This window comes from Anomaloglossus baeobatrachus, chromosome 3 (genome assembly GCF_048569485.1).
Source record: "Anomaloglossus baeobatrachus isolate aAnoBae1 chromosome 3, aAnoBae1.hap1, whole genome shotgun sequence".
NCBI lineage: Eukaryota > Metazoa > Chordata > Amphibia > Anura > Aromobatidae > Anomaloglossus > Anomaloglossus baeobatrachus.
Window position 1 is genome coordinate 42,511,251 of NC_134355.1, and position 21,952 is coordinate 42,533,202.

Below are 21,952 nucleotides of genomic sequence, written 5' to 3' on the forward strand. Positions count from 1 at the left end.
TCTGTGTCCCCTGACTTTACTATTATGACAGAGCAGCCGGTGGTGCAGAGCTCACTGATACCAGTGCGTCCTGTAATAGGAGACTCCGGGGTAACAAATTCATCCATGACATTTCTCCCTCCTCAATCTTGCCCCATCACCTGTGTGTGATTTTCTTGAGAAGTGGAAGGAACCGCAGCAACTCAGCCACAAAGTGGAGACCTCAAAACGTTACAGAGTGGACAGCCGAGTGCGGAGGACCAGAGGGCAGAAAAGTCACCGCTCTGCTGACCCCACAACTGCAGAGTCCAGACCTCCTCTGGTGACATCAGCACAAATTTTGCGCCTGCCGGGAGCTTCATGGCCGAGCAGCTACAGCAGCCGTACATCACCAAGCACACTACCGAGCCGTACATCACCAAGCACAATGCTTAGCCGTACATCACCAAGCACAATGCCGAGGCGTACATCGCCAAGCGCAATGCCGAGCCGTACATCGCCAAGCGCAATGCCGAGCCGTACATCGCCAAGCGCAATGCCGAGGCGTACATCGCCAAGCGCAATGCCAAGCCGTACATCGCCAAGCGCAATGCCGAGCCGTACATCACCAAGCGCAATGCTTAGCCGTACATCACCAAGCACAATGCCGAGGCGTACATCGCCAAGCGCAATGCCGAGGCGTACATCGCCAAGCGCAATGCCGAGCCGTACATCGCCAAGCGCAATGCCGAGGCGTACATCGCCAAGCGCAATGCCGAGCCGTACATCACCAAGCACAATGCCGAGCCATACATCACCAAGCACAATGCCGAGCCATACATCGCCAAGCACAATACCGAGCCGTACATCACCAAGCACAATGCTGAGCCGTACATCGCCAAGCACAATGCTGAGCCGTACATCACCAAGCACAATGCTGAGCCGCACATCACCAAGCACAATGCTGAGCCGTACATCGCCAAGCACAATGCTGAGCCGTACATCACCAAGCACAATGCTGAGCCGTACATCGCCAAGCGCAATGCCGAGGCGTACATCACCAAGCACAATGCTGAGCCGTACATCGCCAAGCGCAATGCCGAGGCGTACATCGCCAAGCGCAATGCCGAGCCGTGCATCGCCAAGCACAATACCGAGCCGTACATCACCAAGCGCAATGCCGAGGCGTACATCGCCAAGCGCACTGCCGAGCCGTACATCACCAAGCGCAATGCTTAGCCGTACATCGCCAAGCGCAATGCCGAGGCGTACATCGCCAAGCACAATGCCGAGCCGTACATCACCAAGCACAATGCCGAGCCGTACATCGCCAAGCGCAATGCTTAGCCGTACATCGCCAAGCGCAATGCCAAGCCGTACATCGCCAAGCGCAATGCTTAGCCGTACATCGCCAAGCGCAATGCCGAGGCGTACATCGCCAAGCGCAATGCCGAGCCGTACATCACCAAGCGCAATGCCGAGCCGTACATCGCCAAGCACAATGCAGAGCCGTACATCGCCAAGCGCAATGCCGAGCCGTACATCGCCAAGCGCAATGCCGAGCCGTACATCCCCAAGCACAATGCCGAGCCGTACATCACCAAGCACAATGCCGAGCGGTACATCACCAAGCACAATGCTGAGCCGTACATCACTAAGCACAATGCCGAGCCGTACATCACCAAGCACAATGCCGAGCCGTACATCGCCAAGCGCAATGCCGAGCCGTACATCACCAAGCGCAATGCCGAGCCGTACATCACCAAGGGCAATGCCGAGCTGTACATCACCAAGCACAATGCCGAGCTGTACATCACCAAGCACAATTACGAACAGATTTGAAACACTCATCGGTCAGTTTATGCAGCTTAACCCTTTCATGACCTTGCAAGTTTCCGTTTCTTTACGCTTTAATTTTTTCCTCCCTTTCTTCAAAGAGCCATAACTTTTTTTATTTCCCTGTCCCCATAACCATACGAGGGCTTGTTCTTTTGCGGAACAAGTTGCACTTTTGCATGACACCATTCATTTTATCATGTGATATAGTAGAAAGTGGGAAAAATTCCAAGTGCAATTCCACAATTTTTTTTTTTTTATTTACCATTTTCATTATAAAAACTGACCCTGCAGTGTGACTCTCCATGTCAGTACGATTATGCAGTTACCAATCATGTATAATTTTTTTGCGATCTATTCTCTTCAATGCAATAAAATGTATAAGTGATTTATAACTTCATGTCACACCAAGTGAAGGCTTCTGAGCGGGCAAGGCTACAATTCAAGTGTGGCTGCAAGGTGAGTGTATAGCATAGTTGGACATAATATCATAGTTTGACATAGTTTGGTGTTAACTTTCTAATTTTTTCTAATATGCAATAAGTGGCCAAAATAACCCTTAATTCTGGAGTTTATTTTCTCTCGTTATGCTGTTAACCGATCGGATTCATTGTTTTTAAATATTTTGACATTTTGGACATTTCTGAATGCAGAGATACCAAATATGTATTTTTTGTTTTATTTTTCATGGGGCAAAAGGGGGGGTGATTTTAACTTGTAGATTTTTTTTTTCCATATTTTTTTTATTTTTTACTGCATCATCAAAACTCATTTTGGGAACCTAATCAAAGAAGGATCATTTCCTGGAGCAGTTTCTACTGGAAAACTGGTAATTTCTGTCCGCCTACCCCCCCCCCCCCCACCCCAGTGTGCACATACCCCAAATGACATCAGTTGGTACATAGTCCTGTTGAATTTGACCCAAATAGACATATATAAATCACAAATACTGATTCTGTATAGTTTATAAATATTACTGTAAATTAGGAGACATGGACACCTTCGCTTGACCTTTTTTTTTTTTTTTTTTTTTTTTTTTTTTTTAACTTAAATGCATGTATTTTGTGCTAAAAATGACTTCTGCAATTGGGTTTTGTTAAAAACGTTGCTCCGTCTGACACTTACGGCCTGGGTTTCGGTGCACATGGCTGGCTGCAGAATGAGTTATTTGAGAATCTGTCAGTGAGCTCATTCAGAATGGAGACTTTAAAGCTTTTATCTGTCTTTTTCTGAGCTCATCTGACTTATAATAATCTTTATTTTTATATAGTGCCAACATAGTCTGCAGCACAGCACTGTCCCCATTGGGGCTCACAATCTAAAATGCCTATCAGGATGTCTTTGGAGTGTGGGAGGAAACCCACGCAAACACGGGGAGAACATACAAACTCCTTGCAGATGTCGTCCTTGGTGGGATATGAACCCAGGAGCCCAGCGCTGCAAAGCTGCAGTGCTAACCACTGAGCCACCATACAGTGCTAACCAGAGCCACCATACAGTGCTAACCACTGAGCTTCCATACAGTGCTAACCACTGAGCCACCATATGGTGCTAACCACTGAGCCAGGTGAAAAGGTAAATGATCCACCTTCCGATTTCAGTTTCAATAAAAATCCAGCTTTAATGAAAAAACTTTAAAAACATACAATTCCAGTGCACTCTATTTTCCATTATATGTACACCATCTCCAGGACTTCGAAAAAATCCAACGCTTATGCCGCACACCAGACGCGTTTTGAGCGCATGCCTCTTAAACTTTGGTCAACCACTGAGCCACCATACAGTGCTAACCACCATACAGTGATAACCACTGGGCACCATACGGTGCTAACCACTGAGCCATCATATGGTGCTAACCACTGAGCCACAATGCTGCCTACTTATGATTGCCGATCACATTAAAAGGTGAACATGTGTCATGAATCAACTGAAAAGCTTAGAAAAATACATATATAAAAAGACTTACGGCCCTGTCACACACAGAGATAAATCTGCGGCAGATCTGTGGTTGCAGTGAAATTGTGGACAATCAGTGCCAGGTTTGTGGCTGTGTACAAATGGAACAATATGTGTGGAAAGTGGCCTTTAAGAGTCTGGCTTCAGAACGAGCTCACTGATGGATTTTCAGAAAACTCCTCTGGCAACAGCAATGTGCAGGAAATTACACAGTTTGTAAAAGTCAAATGGCGACAAATATTTAATGATATCCAAAAGCAAAATATATATTTTTAGACCAAAATACATGCATTTAATGAAAAATAAAAAATAAAGCCCCAGGTGTTTGCTTTAATTTTCAGTGAGGTCTTTAGGTCACTGATGCACAACTGATTTTGTAGATTTGTCTCCTTCTCCAGTAACTATCGGCTCATAGCGGAGGCTGAAGAAAACCCCACACATTAGTATAAAAGTCTGTTTATTTCTGTCCGGCGTGCAGCAATCTGGGGAACAGTCTTAAGGCATTCTTAGTAGTAATAGTAATAACTTCTTCTAATGAGATCCCCTTGACCTTGGCGATATATTCCGCAGCATAAGTGATGTTCTTCGGCTCATTTCTGATCTACAAATGCAAAAGTGAAAATTGTTTGTTTTTCTTTATCGGATTTTGCGTAATGTGAACACTTCCTAAAGTTTCCAAATACTTTAAAGTCAAGTTTACAAAGTTTTTATTCTATCCCGACTATCCTCAGGCTGCACATAGCGGTGTATACATTGTTGGAAGATGGAGATGCAAGCTTTGTCTTCCACCAGTCAGCGTGTGCGACTGAGACAACAGATGCAATGATGTCATATCATAGCGCGTGCTGTGCAGAGTCAGTGCAGCGCAGACCGGAGTATGGAGATATATATATATATATATATATATATTACACAGTATATGTGTATGGGATATGTGCCTGTATACAGAGAAGCTATGTGGGGTCTCATCCTGTATACAGAAGGCTATGTGGAGGGGGCTCACACTGTATATAGAGGGGCTATGTGGAGGGGGGGATCAACCTACAGATAGGGAGGCTATGTGGGGGCTCATCTAATATATAAAGCTGAGTGTATGTATATATGTGTATGTCCACTAAAGGAATCCGCACTGTCGCATTTACAGTCATGAAACCATGTGACCCAGGGAACATCATAGACTATGTTTTGATGGGAAAATTTAACCCTGTGCTTTACAGTTACTTGCCAAAACACCTGCCTCCATTAAAGTCAATGGAGCTGGAAGCCACAGGTTAATAGGAGCTGTGATTGGTTGCTATAGGAACGAAAGACATTCATAGTATATCAAGCTTATGTGTGAGGTAATATGATATCGGTGGAGAAACAGAGCGAAACAGACAAAGAGATAGAGGCAGACAGGGAAAAAGACAGAGACAAACAGACGGGGAAATCGACAGACGGGGAAATCGACAGACGGGGAAATCGACAGACGGGGAAAATCGACAGACGGGGAAAATCGACAGACGGGGAAAATCGACAGACGGGGAAAATCGACAGACAGGGAAAATCGACACAGAGATAGGCAGACAGGGAAAGAGACAGACAAAGACAGACGGGGAAAGAGACAGACTGGGAAAGAGATAGACAAATACACAGATGTAGAGAGAGACAGACAGACAGACAGACAGGTACAGAGACACAGAGAGACACACAGAGACAGACAGGGAAAGAGACAGACAGAGACTGGGAGAAAGACAGAGACAGTTAGGCTATGTGCCCACGCTACAGGATTTACCGCGGATTTACCGCGGATTTTGCAGCGGATTTACCGCGGATTTGCCGAAAATCTGCAGCAGCAGCACTTCCAAGCCATTTCAATGGCATTTTGGAAATGCTGTGCCCATGCTGCGGATTTTTCCGCGGCGGATTTGCCGCGGATTTTGATCCGGAAAAATCTGCAGCATGTCAATTGTTTGGTGCAGATTTGGTGCGGATTTTTGGCTTTGAATGGGGGAAAAAAAAAAATCCGCATCAAAATCCACGGCAAATCCGCGGTAAATCCGCGGTAAATCCGCGGGTGCGGATTTGCCGCGAAAGTCGCGGATTTTCAGGCAAAAAAATCCGCAGGGACATTCTAGCGTGGGCACATAGCCTTACTATCCCGGGCAATGCCGGGTACTACAGCTAGTATTTAAACCAGAGAAACAAAATGGTATGACTCCAATATAGTTCAAAATATTTTATTTTTATTTCAAATTTATAAAATCAAGACATAAAGACAAAAACAACATTCACAGCAGTAAATCCTCAATGGAAGGTGGGCTGGTATCATGCATAAGGAGTATATGAAATATTTCCAAACATATGTCAACAAACAGTTAATAATGGTATTTCATCCCTAATTTAAAGGGAAAGGGAAAAGTATACTCAAACCACTACCGGGGTTTTAACAGTTAATCACCCTCAAAAATGGTATAATCCCTATGAGTATTGACATCATGCATAAAAAGTATAAGAAATATTTCCAAACATATGTCAGCAAACAGTTGGTGATGGTATTTGATCCCTACTTTTAAGGGGAAAGGTACACTCAGACAGTTACCGGGGTTTTAACAGTTAATCGCCCTCACGGATAATATAATCCCTGTAAGTATTGACATCAAAGACCAACCATATACTGACCAGTAGGATAGATACCGCAACACCTGCCCGTCCCAACGCGCGTTTCACCCTCTTCCTCAGGGGACGTATACTACAGCTAGTATTGTATATAGGGGACTATGTGGGGCATATACTATATATAGGCAGCTATGTTGGGGCTCATACTGTACTTAAGAGCTATGTGAGGGCTCATATTTATATAGAGAAGCTATGTGGGGGCTCAGAATTTATATAGGGGCTCAAACTATATACAAGGTGCTATGTGGGGGTTCAAACTGTAGATAGGTGGATTATATGGGAGCTCAGTGTATATAGGGAGCTCTGTGGGGGGTTCATACTGTATATAAAAGGTACTGTGTAGGGGCTCATATTGTATATAAGGGGCTACTTCTATATATAGGGTGCGGTGTGTAGACCTATACTTTATATAGGGGGCTGTGTGAGGGCTCGTACTGTATATAGGGTCTCATACTGTATATAGATAGGGGGCGCAGTGTGAACCCATACTGTAGCTAGGGAGGCTGTGCTTTGTCTCTCTACATAAGGAGTGGGACCTGGCTTTGACAGACATGAAAACAGGAATAAAGATGCAAACCATTTACAAACATAACAGGTGGATGTTTAGTTCAGGGCAGTTAAGTTATTTTAACATTGGAAAGTACAATGTGGGAAGTGACAGAAAGAAAGTTTCAGCACCTACAATGCTGGCAGAGTGTTGATGGAAAGGTACGGTACCACCGACTGAACAGAAGAGATACAGATCATGGACAGTTCCTGAACATATTAGGATGGTACGTGCATGAAAAGCAATTTTATTTTGTAGTGAGCAAGACAATGCTTTTCCACAGGATTTGCATAAAAGGGAAAGTAGATTTTAACTTGGGATTTAAAGGGGTGGTTCACCCATATTTTTTATTGTCTAGATCAATATTATATTGAGAAACAATGTTTCTCTCAAATACCTTATGTTGTCAATAGTGCCTGTGAGAGGCGCTATTGCAGACCGCTGCTCCCCGTCCAGTGACGTCACTGTCAAATGCTGCCACGTCACATCCGTGCGGCCGGCTGCGTTCTGAGCCCATCTGCTCCCTGCTCCTCCTCCCTCACAGCACGTCTCTTGCTTGCAGCGTTCTGCGAGGAGGGAGGAGGGAGGGGGGAGCAGGAGATGTGCCGTGCTAGGAGGGAGGAGGGAGGAGGGAGCAGGAGATGTGCCGTCCTAGGAGGGAGGAGGGAGGGGGGAGCAGGAGATGTGCCGTGCTAGGAGGGAGGAGGGAGGGGGGAGCAGGAGATGCGCCGTGCTGTGCTAGGAGGGAGGAGGAGGGGGGAGCAAATGGGCTGTGACAGCAGTGAAACACCGCTCACAGCTCAGAGTCTGGAAGACTGTAGCCGGCCGCACGGATGTGACGTGGCAGCATTGGACGGGTACGTCACTGGACGGGGAGCAGCGGTCTGCAATAGCGCCTCTCACAGGCACTATTGACAACATAAGGTATTTGAGAGAAACATTGTTTCTCAATATAATATCGATCTAGACAATAAAAAATATGGGTGAACCACCCCTTTAAGGAAGCAGCATAGTCGAGCAGACATGATCTTGGAAGAGTTAAAGGGGTATTCCCATCTCCAAAACTCCTCTTCCTATATGTAGTAGGTGTAATAATAATATTAGCAAATTCCTGGAATTAGTAATGTAGTTTAGTTCGACTGATTAGCTATGTCTCTTACCTCATCTGCAAGGCATTGCAGTAGTTTAGATATGCATGGTTGCTACTTATATTGGGACAGTTAGTTAGCTGCTAGTGGTAGTAACCATGGATACCTAAGATTCTGCAATGCCCTGCATATGAGGTAAGTGACACAGCTAATCAGGAGAACTATACTACATTTCTAATTGGAGGAATTTTCTAAAAATAATTAGTACACCGACTACATATTGAGATAGGATCTTGGAGATGGGAATACTCCATTAAGCTCTCCAGTCACTAGACAGAATCTCTGTGGTGAATGCATTGTGTAAATCATTGACGGCTTTAGTTTGCTTTGCAAGTTAAATTAGCCACATGGAAATATTGAGCCTGCGTCACCACAATAATGAAAAATCAGAAGCTGAAACATGCAAAATAGCAGGTAAAAGAAATAGAGAAGACGATGCTATTATTTCTGATTATAAAAATATTGATTTGTGATCAAACAATTAGATGTTTTTGTAAATAAAACCCTTTTGTTGGCCGGGATCAGAGTCCTCTCTGATCCCAGCAGTCGCAGTGTTAGTGCAGCTGTGAATTACAGCCATAGTCTTACTGGTGATTGTGTGGGCATAATGGGAGAGACGTAACACCATGAAAATCTGCACCGAGTACCTGAGCTCCCAGATGTACTATTATATCAAGGCTTGGGACTGAAATAAAAAGACTCCAAATTTAAGGAACATGGTAAAGGTACCCCCCCCCCCCCCCCATACCTGCTTTTCTGGTCCTAGGGCGGGGGAGTCAGTTTCCAAGCAAATGTTCTCTAGAGGAAGCTGCTTCACGAGTTTCTGCTTCTTAAACAAATTAGAAATAAATTACTTATAATGCCGATTATTTTTTTTATTTTTTTACAAGCAATACAAACTAAGGAAACATCATACTGTATATAGGACCTATGTAGAGGCTCGTACTGTATACAAGGCCAATGTGGGGGCTCATATCGTATATTGATGGCTACGTGGGGCTCATAATGTATATACGGGGCTATGTGGGGGCTCATACTGTATATAGGAGGCTATGTGGGGGCTCACACTGTATATAGGGGCTATATGGAGGCTTACACTGTTTATAGGAGGCTATGTGGAGGCTCATGCTGTATATAGAGGGGCTATGTGAGGGGCTCACACTGTTTATAGGGAGCTATGTGGGGGGGCTCATACTGTATATACGGGCTATGTGGGGGGCTCATACTGTATATAGGGAGCTATGTGGGGGCTCATACTGTATATAGGGGGCTATGTGGGGAGCTCATACTGTATATAGGGAGCTATGTGGGGGCTCATACTGTATATAGGGAGCTATGTGGGGGCTCATACTGTATATAGGGAGCTATGTGGGGGCTCATACTGTATATAGTGGGCTATGTGGGGGGATCATACTGTATATAGGGAGCAATGTGGGGGGCTCATACTGTATATAGGGAGCTATGTGGGGGCTCATACTGTATATAGGGAGCTATGTGGGGGCTCATACTGTATATAGGGAGCCATGTGGGGGCTCATACTGTATATAGGGAGCCATGTGGGGGGGCTCATACTGTATTTAGGGAGCTATGTGGGGGGCTCATACTGTATATAGGGAGCTATGTGGGGGCTCATACTGTATATAGGGAGCTATGTGTGGCTCATAATGTATATAGGGGACTTTATGGAGGCTCATACTGTATATAGGAGGCTCATACTATATATACGGGCTATGTGGGGGCTCACACTGTATATAGGGAGCTATGTGGGGGCTCATACTGTATATAGGAGGCTATGTGGGGCTCGTAATGTATATAGGGGACTATATAGTAGCTCACACTGAATATTGCAGGCTATGTGGGGTCTCATGCTATATATAGGAGGCTATGTGGGGGCTCACACTATATATAGGGGGCTCACACTGTATATAGGGGGCTATGTGGGGGCTAACACTGTATACATCAGGCACAATAGGTTCTGATTTTCACAGAATTGCTCATTAGTACTGATGCTACATTAAAGTCTCTGATAAAATCCAAAACTGCATTTACCACACCACAGACTTCAGAGCTGAAATCTACCAACTAAACTTCTACAGCCTAGCAGATGATGGGTTTTCCCACTGAAGCTGCGCTATGTCCTTATCTGAAGAACTCCGGCGTGTTATAACACTGGTTTGATAATTTTTTATCATTTGGTTACAGCTAAACATGGATTAAAGATTGATCGGATTGACACATTTGTTTACCTGTATCATGCAAGTTTCAGTAGCCTTGCAAAAACAAATACAAGACTTCCTAACAAAAGCTGCAGAACTGTGAATACAGCTCTGGAGTGTAATATAAGCAGAAAAACCCAGGCCAGTGCAAAATCAAGTACAACGTTACTCAACAGTTCATGAAGAATAGATTTTATTCTTATCAGCCATAATAGGATTCAAAGAAGGACAACGGGTAAACCAGTGAAAACGCAGTGGGCAGTGCCAGCCTGTTCTCTATGGGGCTGCCCAGCTGGAGGGAGACCTATATAATATTAGGCAATATAATCGCCGATCCGTGCGTATGAACTTTCCAAAACTAAAGAACCTCTCATCTTTTACAATACCTGCTCACTTCTGATGATTGAAGGCGGAATGGAAAAGAAATATCCAGCTTTAACACCTTCCATAGCCACCGATGGCTTCCCGTCAAAGGCATGGAGAAGAACATGTTCAGCACCTGAAAAATCAAAAATAGGACAAATCTGAAGTCAAGACAACCATGGCAGGCCTTATCTCATCTCAAACCCCTTCCCTAAATTATAACATTGCATATATTCCAAAGATTGTGCCCTTTTCATCCTTAAAATAAGGGCTTCCATCAAGATTAGTCAATTATGGTACCTTGCTCCTTCAAAAGGTTAATAGTTGGTCTTCCAGCTGATCGGGAGTGAACATTTCTGCAAAGGAAAAAAAAAAAAAGAAGACTAAAGTTTAGATTACTATCGTAGGTTCACATGGATTATTTTCTTACGCAGATCAAACTTTATAATGGATCATTTTCCAGCTGTAAAGATTATAAAGTGATTGCAAAAGCAAAAAAAATAACCTGTAGGAAGGCTAACCAATGGCTGAACTTCACAGGAGCACCAAGATGAGGGCAGTGGGGACCTTCAGCAGCCCCTGGGTCTCATGGCACTCAGTAAGCCCATTGAACTGGGGAGGTAAGTGGGGAAAGAAAGGCGCCTAAACACACACAACACCTGCAATGCCCCGCTAAGGGCCACATCAGAGACTGACAGCATCATATAAGTGGTCATCAGACAGCAGTGATGGGAGCTAGCCCCCGTCAATGCTGTTAGAGGCAGGTGCTGGCTGTATAATGCAGCTGGCACCTACCCTGTGTGAAGCGGGCTCAGCGCCTGCGTCCACTCCATATCTCCACTTTATGATGTAAGATTATAGAAAGGGCTTGTCCGGGATTAGAACACATTATTGCCACCTGTCAATCCTCTGGTTCTGAAATTGCAGTTCAGCAACACTTGTGGATCGGTGGGGTGCAGTTTTTGGGAAAAAAAACAGCATGTTTTTCTAAGCTGAGACAACCCTAGCAAAAGCATATGCTATCATTTACTAATCATTGGGACTCCCAGCGATTTCAAGAAATGGGCTTTAGAGACCCATCATGAATGGAGCGGAAGTGTGCATGCCTGCCCTCCGGTCCATTCACTGTCTACGGGGCTGCAGAAGGATGCCAAGTGCAGGTCACACCTCCAGTGATCTTAATAATTGGATAATTTGAGCATAACCCTTTATATTTTGGATGCCTTCAGTTACCACTAACTAGTGGAGTCTTAAAGGCTCTTTGTATACTGTGCTATTGCAAAGTCCAATATATGCACAGCATGCACCTCCCATGTTTCCCCAAAAATAAGCCTTACACCAAAAATAAACCCAAGCATGATTTTACAGGATTTTTGGCGTATACTTGAAATATCAGCACTACTCCAAAAATAAACCCCAGTTAAAGTCAGGGCCAGCATTAGGAGAGAGTCAAACTGGGTAGTTTCCATTATCTTAGGAGCTCCAAGAGTTTCTATTCCAAGCTTAAGACTGCTTAAAGGGAAGCAATCACCAGGATTATTATATAATCTAAAGCCAGTGCTATACTGGCACTATCAGGCTGATTCTATACATACAGAGCTATACTGGCACTATCAGGCTGAGTCTATACATACAGTGCTATACTGGCACTATCAGGCTGAGTCTATACATACAGTGCTATACTGGCACTATCAGGCTGAGTCTATACATACAGTGCTATACTGGCGCTATCAGGCTGATTCTATACATACAGAGCTATACTGGCACTATCAGGCTGAGTCTATACATACAGTGCTATACTGGCACTATGAGGCTGAGTCTATACATACAGAGCTATACTGGCACTATCAGGCTGATTCTATACATACAGTGCTATACCGGCGCTATCAGGCTGATTCTATACATACAGAGCTATACTGGCACTATCAGGCTGATTCTATACATACAGTGCTATACTGGCGCTATCAGGCTGAGTCTATACATACAGTGCTATACTGGCGCTATCAGGCTGAGTCTATACATACAGTGCTATACTGGCGCTATCAGGCTGATTCTATACATACAGTGCTATACTGGCACTATCAGGCTGATTCTATACATACAGTGCTATACTGGCACTATCAGGCTGATTCTATACATACAGTGCTATACTGGCACTATCAGGCTGAGTCTATACATACAGAGCTATACTGGCACTATCAGGCTGATTCTATACATACAGAGCTATACTGGCACTATCAGGCTATATATATATATATATGGGGTTTTGAGTATTATGTTGCAAAATGTGATATAATTATATTTGAATGAATGTTTGTTTTTTGATCAAGAATGAATGTGGATTGCTGTTTATGGGAAAATATAAGACATCCCCTGAAAATAAGCCCCAGCGCATCTGTCAGAGCAAAAAATAATATAAGGCCCTGGCTCATTTTCAGTGAAACATAGTGTCTCTGTCTCTACTGGAATAATGGATAGGATATATAGAAAAGCCCATTCAAACTTTTACTAGCTGTAGTACCCGAGCATTGCCCGGGATAGTAACTGTCTTTCTGTCTCTATCCCCAGTCAGTCTGTCTCTATCCCCAGTCAGTCTGTCTCTATCCCCAGTCAGCCTCTATCCCCAGTCAGCCTCTATCCCCAGTCAGCCTCTATCCCCAGTCTGTCTTTGTCTGTCTCTCTCTGCATCTTTCCCTGTCTGCCTCTGTCTGTCTCTTTCCCCGTGTGTCTTTCCGTCTGTCTCTGTCTGTCTGGCTTTTTTTTTTTCCCTATCTGTCTGTCTGGCTTTTTGTCTCTTTCCCTGTCTGTCAGTCTCTGTCTGTGCTTATGTCTTTCTCTCTCTGTCTCTCCACCGACATCATATTACCTCACACATAAGCTTCTTATACTAACACTGTCCTTTGTTCCTATAGCAACCAATCACAGCTCCTATTAATAGCCTGTAGCTCACAGCTCCGTTGACTTTAATGGAGGCACATTTTTTGGAGAGTAACTGTAGAGCACGGGGTTAAATTTTCTTGTCAAAACATAGTCTATGATGTTCCCTAAGTCACATGGGGCATCTGTGCAAAATTTTGTGATTGTAAATGCGACGGTGCGGATTCCTTTAGCGGACATACATAAATACACACACACACTCGGCTTTATATATTAGATTAATATAAATCGCCTTTAATTTCCCTTAAAAAAGAAAAAAAAGTTGTTAATCTCTAAAACTGAATGGCGCTATTGAGATGGGCTCTCACAGGGGCAGGCCGAGCCGCTTCGCCAGTTGAATCTGTCTGATGAACACTTGACGTTGCTCTTCTTTCTGATCATCTATGTTTGCTATCCGTGGAGTGAAATCTAAACCCACCTGAGAAGAAAAAAAACCAGACAAACTATTACTCCAAATCTAAATATATAACCATATGGTTAAAGATAAAAGTGATATTCAGAAAGCTAATGCATTCGAATTGTCAGCGGGGAAGAAATCAATGGAGAAGGGTTCTATGTAATGTGACTGCTCAGGTTTAGATTTTTCTTTTAATCTCATTAAAAAGGTTTTCTAAGAGCAATGAACAAGGATTCTGTAAGTTGCTAAAACGTTTGTGTTTTCAATACAAAGCTCAAAATCCCCCGCACAGGTATAGAGTTAAAAGCGTACCCGTCCTTTTACCCACAAATAGAGTGAAAGCACAGTTTGGATGGTCTCCTATCCCACAAAAAGTTATAACTGCTATTCTCAAGCTCTGTAACTTGCCATCCATTTTTTTATTTTTTATTTATTTTGAGTGAAGCAGTTTCTTCTAATCAGCATTCTGTCAGCACTAAAGGTGCAAGAACTTCCTTTACCTTAGTTCCCAGCATGCATTGCCCCTGGCACTGTCCAATGCATTCCCTGTCCGTCACTGAACATTTATCAGATATGAGTTGGACAGACAGGTGAGCGAAAGCAGTGACAAAGAATTACCCCAACTTCCTGTACAGAGACGAAAACCCGCCTCCACTTCCTGTACAGAGACAAAAACCCGCCTCCACTTCCTGTACAGAGACAAAAACCCGCCTCCACTTCCTGTACAAAGACAAAAACCCGCCTCCCCTTCCTGTAGGCAAAGACCCGCCTACCCTTCCTGTAGACAGACAAAGACCCGCCTCCACTTCCTGTAAACAGACACGCCTCCACTTCCTGTAGACAGACACGCCTCCACTTCCTGTAGACAGACAGACTTGCCTCCACTTCCTATATCAGTACAAAGACCCACCCCAATTCCTATTAAGAGACAAAGAACTGCCTCCACTAACTGTATATAGATAAGGACCTGCCCCTACTTCCTTTACAGAAACAAAGACCCGCCTCCACTTCCTGTAGACAGACACACGCCTCCACTTCCTGTAGACAGACACACGCCTCCACTTCCTGTAGACAGACACACGCCTCCACTTCCTGTAGACAGACACACGCCTCCACTTCCTGTAGACAGACACACGCCTCCACTTCCTGTAGACAGACACACGCCTCCACTTCCTGTAGACAGACAGACTTGCCTCCACTTCCTGTAGACAGACACACGCCTCCACTTCCTGTAGACAGACAGACTTGCCTCCACTTCCTATATCAGTACAATGACCCACCCCAATTCCTATTAAGAGACAAAGAACCGCCTCCACTAACTGTATATAGATAAGGACCTGCCCCTACTTCCTTTACAGAAACAAAGACCCACCTCCACTTACGGTAATTTATCTGAGTGTTTCTGAAGCTATAGGTCATTTGACAGTTTAGTGGCCAGCCCTGCGGACTGACTATTCAGGAATAATAATCATTTATACATAATGTGATATGCAGATTGTCTATTTATCATTTAGCACATGTGATCAAATACATCACACATATAAATGCTAAGATTAAGCGTACAATAGTGCAACAATATACAGTACCTCGCCAATAGCCACCAAGTCATCCTTGTACTGTTCTATCAAAGGCAGAGCATCATTTAAGTCCTGCAAGGAATACACAGGGCACATTAAACAATAGATAGATTATTACATACACAGTGGGTGAAATATGTATTGAACACATCACCGATTTTGTAAGAAGATATATTTACAAAAGGTGCTATTGACATGAATTTCTCACCAGATGTCGGTAACAACCCATCCAATCCACACATGCAAAGAATTCCAACAATAGATGTTGTATAATAACAATAATAATAATAATAATAATAATAATAATAATAATAATATTATAAATGAGAAATGACACAGGAAAAAGTATAGAACACATGGAGAGAGGTGCAAAAAGCCATGGAAATTCATAACACCAGCTAAAATCTATCAGTAAATAGAAAGCAATCTGGCCACTCAGTGAAAAATAATATTAGCTGGTTCAACTGATAGTGTAGAAAAAGGTGTCTCATTACCAAGGTGCCACACAAGAAACATCTAATGATGGGTAAAACTAGTGAGCTGTCAAGACGTTTGCAACCCAATTGTTACAAAACATACTGACGGCATGTCACTAAGCCTTAGATCCCAAAAAATGAGAATGCTACGGGTCTCAGAACATGACGACAAAAGCGCAATAATTTATTATTTTTTTTCCACAAACTTCTGAATTTTTTGTCACCACTTAGATAAAAGTAAAACTATACATGTCTGGTATCTACAAACTCACACTGACCTGGGGAATCATAATGTCAGATATTGTTAGATAGAGTAGATCCCTTTATATTACAACCTCGCAGGGCCGTGGTGCCACAGAAGCCAAGATATAAAATGCCTGTAACCACACAGCGCCGTCCTAGTGTTACACCACTGCTGCTGCACATGGAATTTTTGTTTCCCTGCCATTTTTTGGGGTGGTGAAATGTCATTTCAGTAACATTTACTAACCAGGGTCACATCCTTTTATTCCATCTTACCTGAAGTGTGGCACTGCGCTGCTGTTTTGGATTTGCGGCTTGAACAGGGTGCACTCCGAGACACGGGAAGACCAGCTGCGGATACCTGAGCGTGCCACATACCCGGTGTTATTAGCCATCCTGCATTGCCGACAGACCAGGTTGTGTATCCGTCATTATCAATTTACTCACCGCCTAGAAAGACTCATGACTTTTTCAAACTCTGCTGAATGTTCTGCGACGGCGACAAGAGCCCGGACACCGTTCTGAAGTGGATGGAAAAATGGTACGTAAGGGTTAGGGAGCAAAAAAATCGTAAATGGGATCGCAAGCGGCCACAAAATGATGAGAATTCCCTAAATAATAAAAATTCTTTAAAGAAAAGCTGTGATCTCATTCATGGTGGCCAGACCAATGTATCACAGCCTGGCTGCGCGATTGCATCCAGGTATACTTTTTTCTGAAATGCTCCGGCTTTTCTGAATCAAGACTAGTCCAACATTATCCCCTGCTATGACTGCTAGAGGTGATTGACAAGTCTCTTCCGTAACAAGATACCTCTACATTTTTCCTTTTTCCGTAAATAGGGCTTTCAACAGTCTCATTATCATCACAGACAGGATTACATTCATCTCTATTTTACAAGAAAAGACTCAAAATCAGATCAATACTTACCGCTTTGGCTTCATCCAAGACATGATCGATGTCCTGTAAGTGATGAAGAATGAAATAACACACAATAATCAATAGAGGGGAAAAATTGGGAACGACGTCGATCTTGTTTTTCAAACTTTATGGATAATTTTGCTTCCTAACAAGTGTTCATGTCCCCTGCAGTGCCAACAGGGGAGAAAATAAGTACTAAACAGGGCCTATTAAAATAGAAGCGCTATCGGGGTATTGTATGGATACGCCCTGCACAGCTTCACAATGGTCTATACGTGCAGCTAATGTTGGGGGGGGGGGGTGATACAGTTTTTTAAGTTCACCTCTTTGAGGGCCTGTAGATGGGACAACACCTTTAAGGTATTTGGTCATTGAGCGTTTTTTTGCTGAGTTTTTGAAGCAAAAACTGAGCGGATTCTCCCCAAATTCTCCTAAAAAATGTAGAGTTTCCGCTTATGTTCCACTCCAAAAACTCAGCAAAAAGACCTATGTGCACACAGAACAGAGCGCCTACAAAAACTCTTTCAAATAATTTCTATAGGAAATCCTATCCTTTTGAAAAACTCCTATTAGAGAAAAAGAACGTAAATGAAGCTTGTGTAGCGCTCCACAGGGCAGGCGGTTAACCTACTCGTCACCGGGCGGCCTAGCCTGGCTCTGTTGCCCTGAGGCGTACAGAAGATAGCTGGGGAGGAATGATGGGGATAGTAGTGAGGTGAATGTCGTGACGCAACCTGTGGTATGCGGCCAGGGAATGGGCCGCCGCTGCTGTCACTGTCCTCCGGTGCGGATGGTATTAGCAGCCAGGGATGGTATCACTCCCCATAGGTGGAGCAGGCCCTGGGGGGGGGATGATGAGGGGAGTAGTAATGGTGGGCGTCAAAGCGCAAAGCGGCAGGACCAGTAATAGAGTCAGAGTCTATGGCTGTGGTTCCAGGATGTTTACTCACTCTTTGTGCTGTGCCGCTCACCCGGATAATACAGGTCACTTGCTATGATGGGCTCCGTCGAACCCGAATCCTTCGAGAGGTCAATATGGTTTGGTGTTCGGTGGGTTTCCTCCTTAATGCTCCTGTGCTGTGGATCCCCAGACTTGAAGCTACGTGGGGACCCAGGTTTGCACGAGATGTACTCTTGTCCCTATCTGCAGGTGCCGCGGTTCCGATATGGGGTCCGGAGTGTTGCGAGGCCCTGGATCCCATATGGCACTGTACTTTAGGGCGCTGAGGGGACAAGGAAGCTTGAAACTTTCCCCGTCCAGGCAGATTCTGGAAAACCAACGTGGAGTATGATCTTCCCTAGGGTCCTGATGCCGAGTGGCGCCGGTCCCATGGGAGCAGATGCACTCTCCCTGCGGTAACTGTGTGGACTCTCCTCCTTCCCACCGGAGCACCCATGAGACACTCTCCTCGCCTGCTGGAGAACTCTCTAACTGTTGGGTTGGCTCCTGACTCCCCTTGCTGGCCTCATCTCCCCTCTCCCAGGTTCTAAGCTAGTGGGACTGGGGCCCCTGTTGGAGGACATCTTGTAAATGCCTGTCAGCAACCCTTTTGTTACCCAACCCTAGCCCAGTTCCCAGTGGGAACAGGGGAACCTGGTGTGTATTTGCGCGTGTCATGTGATTACACCAGTACTGACGTCCTCAGGAACCAGATATAGCATTACACTGTGGCGACTGAAGCCTCAGGGGCGCCACACTTGCACCTTGTCAATACAACAACAACCCTTTCACCCTGCACCTCGCTAGGACACAGGCCGTGCCCCCCATCTGGACAGTGCTTTTATTGGAAGCCTGACACCATCCAAATAACCGGCACAGGAGTACCGAGGGACGACCAACAGAACAAGGGAGCACAGGACGCTATAAATGAAGGTGTGGCACAAACGACCCTGCTGTATGTGGTGACACACAGGCAAGGGCAGATCTAAACTACAAGTGAGGAAGGGGGTGCCATTTTTATTTTGTTACTTAAATACGTTAATTGGAGCGAAAAACAGTTTCTCCCATTGGGTTTCATTAAAATGTTGCACAGTTCCCTTCCTATAGCCTCTGGATGCAGAATGAGTTATCTGAGAATCTGTCAGTGAGCTCGGTATGAAGGGGAGTTTATAACTTTTTTCTCTCTCTTTTTCAGAACGCCTCTCAACTCAGGAAAAAAAAAGAACTTGTAAAAGACAAATAATAATAATATTTATTCATTTATATAACGCTGTTAATTCCACAGCGCTTTACATAAAATGGAAACACTGTCCCCATTAGGGCTCACAATCTTTCGGTATGTTTTTGGAGTGTGGGAGGAAACCCACGCAAACACGGGGAGAACATACAAACTCCCTGCAGATGGTGTCCTTGGTGGGTATTGAACCCAGGACCCCAGCGCTGCAAAACTGCAGTGCTAACCACTGAGCCACCGTGCAAATGATGCAAACGTTCTAATAAAACCCAATTGCAAAAAAAGGCCCCAAAAGGTAGATACCCCCAATAACCCTATGTATTAAAGGAGGGGCATGGAATACCGACTTGGAGCCAATCCTTAGTGTCTCTATTGTGCACAAGTCCTAAGGTGCAACCATGTTGTATTTTGCAGCACAAGAAGCAGCAAATGGGACCTGACACACTGAAGAGACACCAGAACTACATAAAACATGACAAGATTTGGTGAAATTCCTCTTACATGGCTGAACTCTGCCGCAGACAGGTGACAGTGACAGTCCACAACTCCCCTGCTCCGGTCCATGGCTGTGCCTACAGTCATAGCAGGGTCAATAAACACAGCACGCATGCGCAGTAACATTGTCAGCTAATCGCCGCCATCTTTCTACTCCTCGTGCTAACACAAAGACACTAAAATGGACAACAAAAATATATATTTTCTAAAATTCATAATAAAATTCAGGCAATATTCGCAGTATATGACTAAATATTAGAAAAAAAAGATCAATTTAGGAAACGTAACAGGAGTCAAGACCACTGGGAGTACTAAGATGGCGTTGACACGTCCGTTGTACGGAATTCGAAACAGTCCGGTGTTATTTAGTTTCTGTGTATAGGGAAATGGTTTTGATGTTTGTTGCTGATGAAAAATATGCTGACATTTAAATGATATATATTTTTTACACAGCATAAGTAATGCGGAACTAATGTTCGAGCTCCTCAGTTCCCTATCGGGCAGGGTTTGTCCAGGGCACACTTCCGGCGCCGACTTCCGGAATTTTGAAAATGGCGGCAAATGTTGACAGTCCGAAACGGAGAAGTTTACGGCTGCAGGGAGCAAGTAATGAGAATGTGATACCTGATTCCCGGGGCTCTGAGGGGCCGAGAAATGACCCTCGGACACCAGGTCCCAGCAATGACCCCCGGACACCAGGTCCCAGCAATGACCCCCGGACACCAGGACCCAGCATTGACCCCCGGACACCAGGCCCCAGCAATGACCCCCGGATACCAGGACCCAGCATTGACCCCCGGACACCAGGCCCCAGCATTGACCCCCGGACACCAGGCCCCAACAATGACCCCCGGATACCAGGACCCAGCATTGACCCCCGGATACCAGGACGCAGCATTGACCCCCGGACACCAGGACCCAGCATTGACCCTCGGACACCAGGCCCCAGCAATGACCCCCGTATATCAGGCCCCAGAACTCGCCTCTCTGATGGGAAACTGAATGATTCAGGGTCTTTGAGGAGGTCCAAGGGGCAGAAAGTGGAGTATCCTGCTAATGAAAGCATCACTGGAGCTAAGGGGAAACCGTCAGCAGGGAGCACTGAGGTCCAGACAGCAGGCGAAGACCAGGGGCAAAGTTCTGATGACAAATCCCATAGGAAAACCGTAACAACAAGAAGAAGTGGAGATGCTCCCCCGGACGATGGCCGACCGGCTCGTAAGGACGGACAGGTGACTGCTTGCGGGGTGTGTAAAGGTACCGTCACACTTAGTGACGCTCCAGCGATCCCATCTGACCTGCCAGGGATTTCTGGAGCGTCGCTGGTGAGCTGTCAAACAGGCAATCTCCACAGAGATCAGCGACATGTGTAACGATGCTGTGCTTGGTAACCATAGTACACATCGAGTTACTAAGCAAAGCTCTTTGTTTATAGTTACCCAATGTGTACCTTGGCTACGTGTGCAGGGAGCCGGCTTCTAGAAGCTGCGGACGCTGGTAACCAAGGTAAATATCGGGTAACCAAGCAAAGCGCTTTGCTTTGTTACCCAATGTGTACCTTGGTTACCAGTGTCCGCAGCTTCTAGAAGCCGGCTCCCTGCACATTCAGATCGTTGCTCTCTCGTTGTCAAACACAGTGATGTGCGCTTCACAGCGGGAGAGCAAGGACCAAAAAATGGTCCAGGACATTCAGCAACGACCGGCGACCTCACAGCAGGGGCCAGGTCGTTGCTGGATGTCACACACAACAACATCGCTAGCAAGATCGCTATTGCGTCACAAAAAACGTGACTCAGCAGCGATGTCGCTTAGTGAGACGTGGCCTTAACTCTCACGTCAGATATTAATCCTGCAGCACTGCTTCCTAGAATTCTGCATTGTGCTGTTCCTCTGTAGTTCCTCCTGGAAGTGTATAATAACATGACAACTGGGCGTTCCCAGGCCCCCTTAGTAGACCTGGAATCTGAAACCTGTAGCAACATTACGAGCCCCAGGAATGACAGCTGGAGTGTGGACAGAAACTGTCAGCAATGATTGGACACAGACAGAC

At 45.0% G+C, this 21,952-nt stretch overlaps 2 protein-coding genes across 4 annotated transcripts in view; one reads left to right on the forward strand and one right to left on the reverse strand.

The window, feature by feature from the left end:
* Window positions 1–2,668: 2,668 nt before the first annotated feature.
* LOC142295993 (putative deoxyribonuclease tatdn3-B) lies at window positions 2,669–20,014 on the reverse strand. Of its 2 annotated transcripts, none has more exons than XM_075339156.1 (10): window positions 19,909–20,014; window positions 17,243–17,275; window positions 16,760–16,833; window positions 16,589–16,673; window positions 15,603–15,665; window positions 13,928–14,037; window positions 10,983–11,038; window positions 10,706–10,818; window positions 8,852–8,929; window positions 2,669–4,351 (listed from the first exon to the last, which is right to left on the reverse strand). In XM_075339156.1, the coding sequence occupies exons 1-10, from the start codon at window positions 19,987–19,989 to the stop codon at window positions 4,208–4,210; spliced, it is 837 nt and encodes a 278-aa protein (XP_075195271.1). In that variant the 5' UTR covers window positions 19,990–20,014; the 3' UTR covers window positions 2,669–4,207. The 2 variants fall into 2 exon arrangements, with proteins under 2 accessions (XP_075195271.1, XP_075195269.1); XM_075339154.1 differs by having other exon boundaries at window positions 8,852–8,932.
* Window positions 20,015–20,055: 41 nt separating this feature from the next.
* The window catches only part of NSL1 (NSL1 component of MIS12 kinetochore complex), a 68,131-nt gene continuing 66,234 nt past the window's right edge, over window positions 20,056–21,952 (forward strand). The window contains exon 1 of one of the 2 annotated variants that reach the window (XM_075339152.1): window positions 20,056–21,149. In XM_075339152.1, coding sequence (XP_075195267.1) covers window positions 20,454–21,149 — 696 coding nt within the window. In that variant the 5' untranslated portion in view covers window positions 20,056–20,453. The remainder of the gene's footprint in view (window positions 21,150–21,952) is intronic. The other variant, XM_075339153.1, reaches the window with a different exon arrangement.

Excerpts from the sequence above, each read along its gene's own strand:
- LOC142295993 (XM_075339154.1), bottom strand. The coding sequence starts at position 19,989 with ATGACTGTAGGCACAGCCATGGACCGGAGCAGGGGAGTTGTGGACTGT. Across the intron at positions 17,276-19,908 it reads CTGCGGCAGAGTTCAGCCAT|GACATCGATCATGTCTTGGA; the intron begins GTAAGAGGAATT and ends CATCACTTACAG. Across the intron at positions 4,352-8,851 it reads CCCTAGGACCAGAAAAGCAG|ATCAGAAATGAGCCGAAGAA; the intron begins GTATGGGGGGGG and ends TTGCATTTGTAG.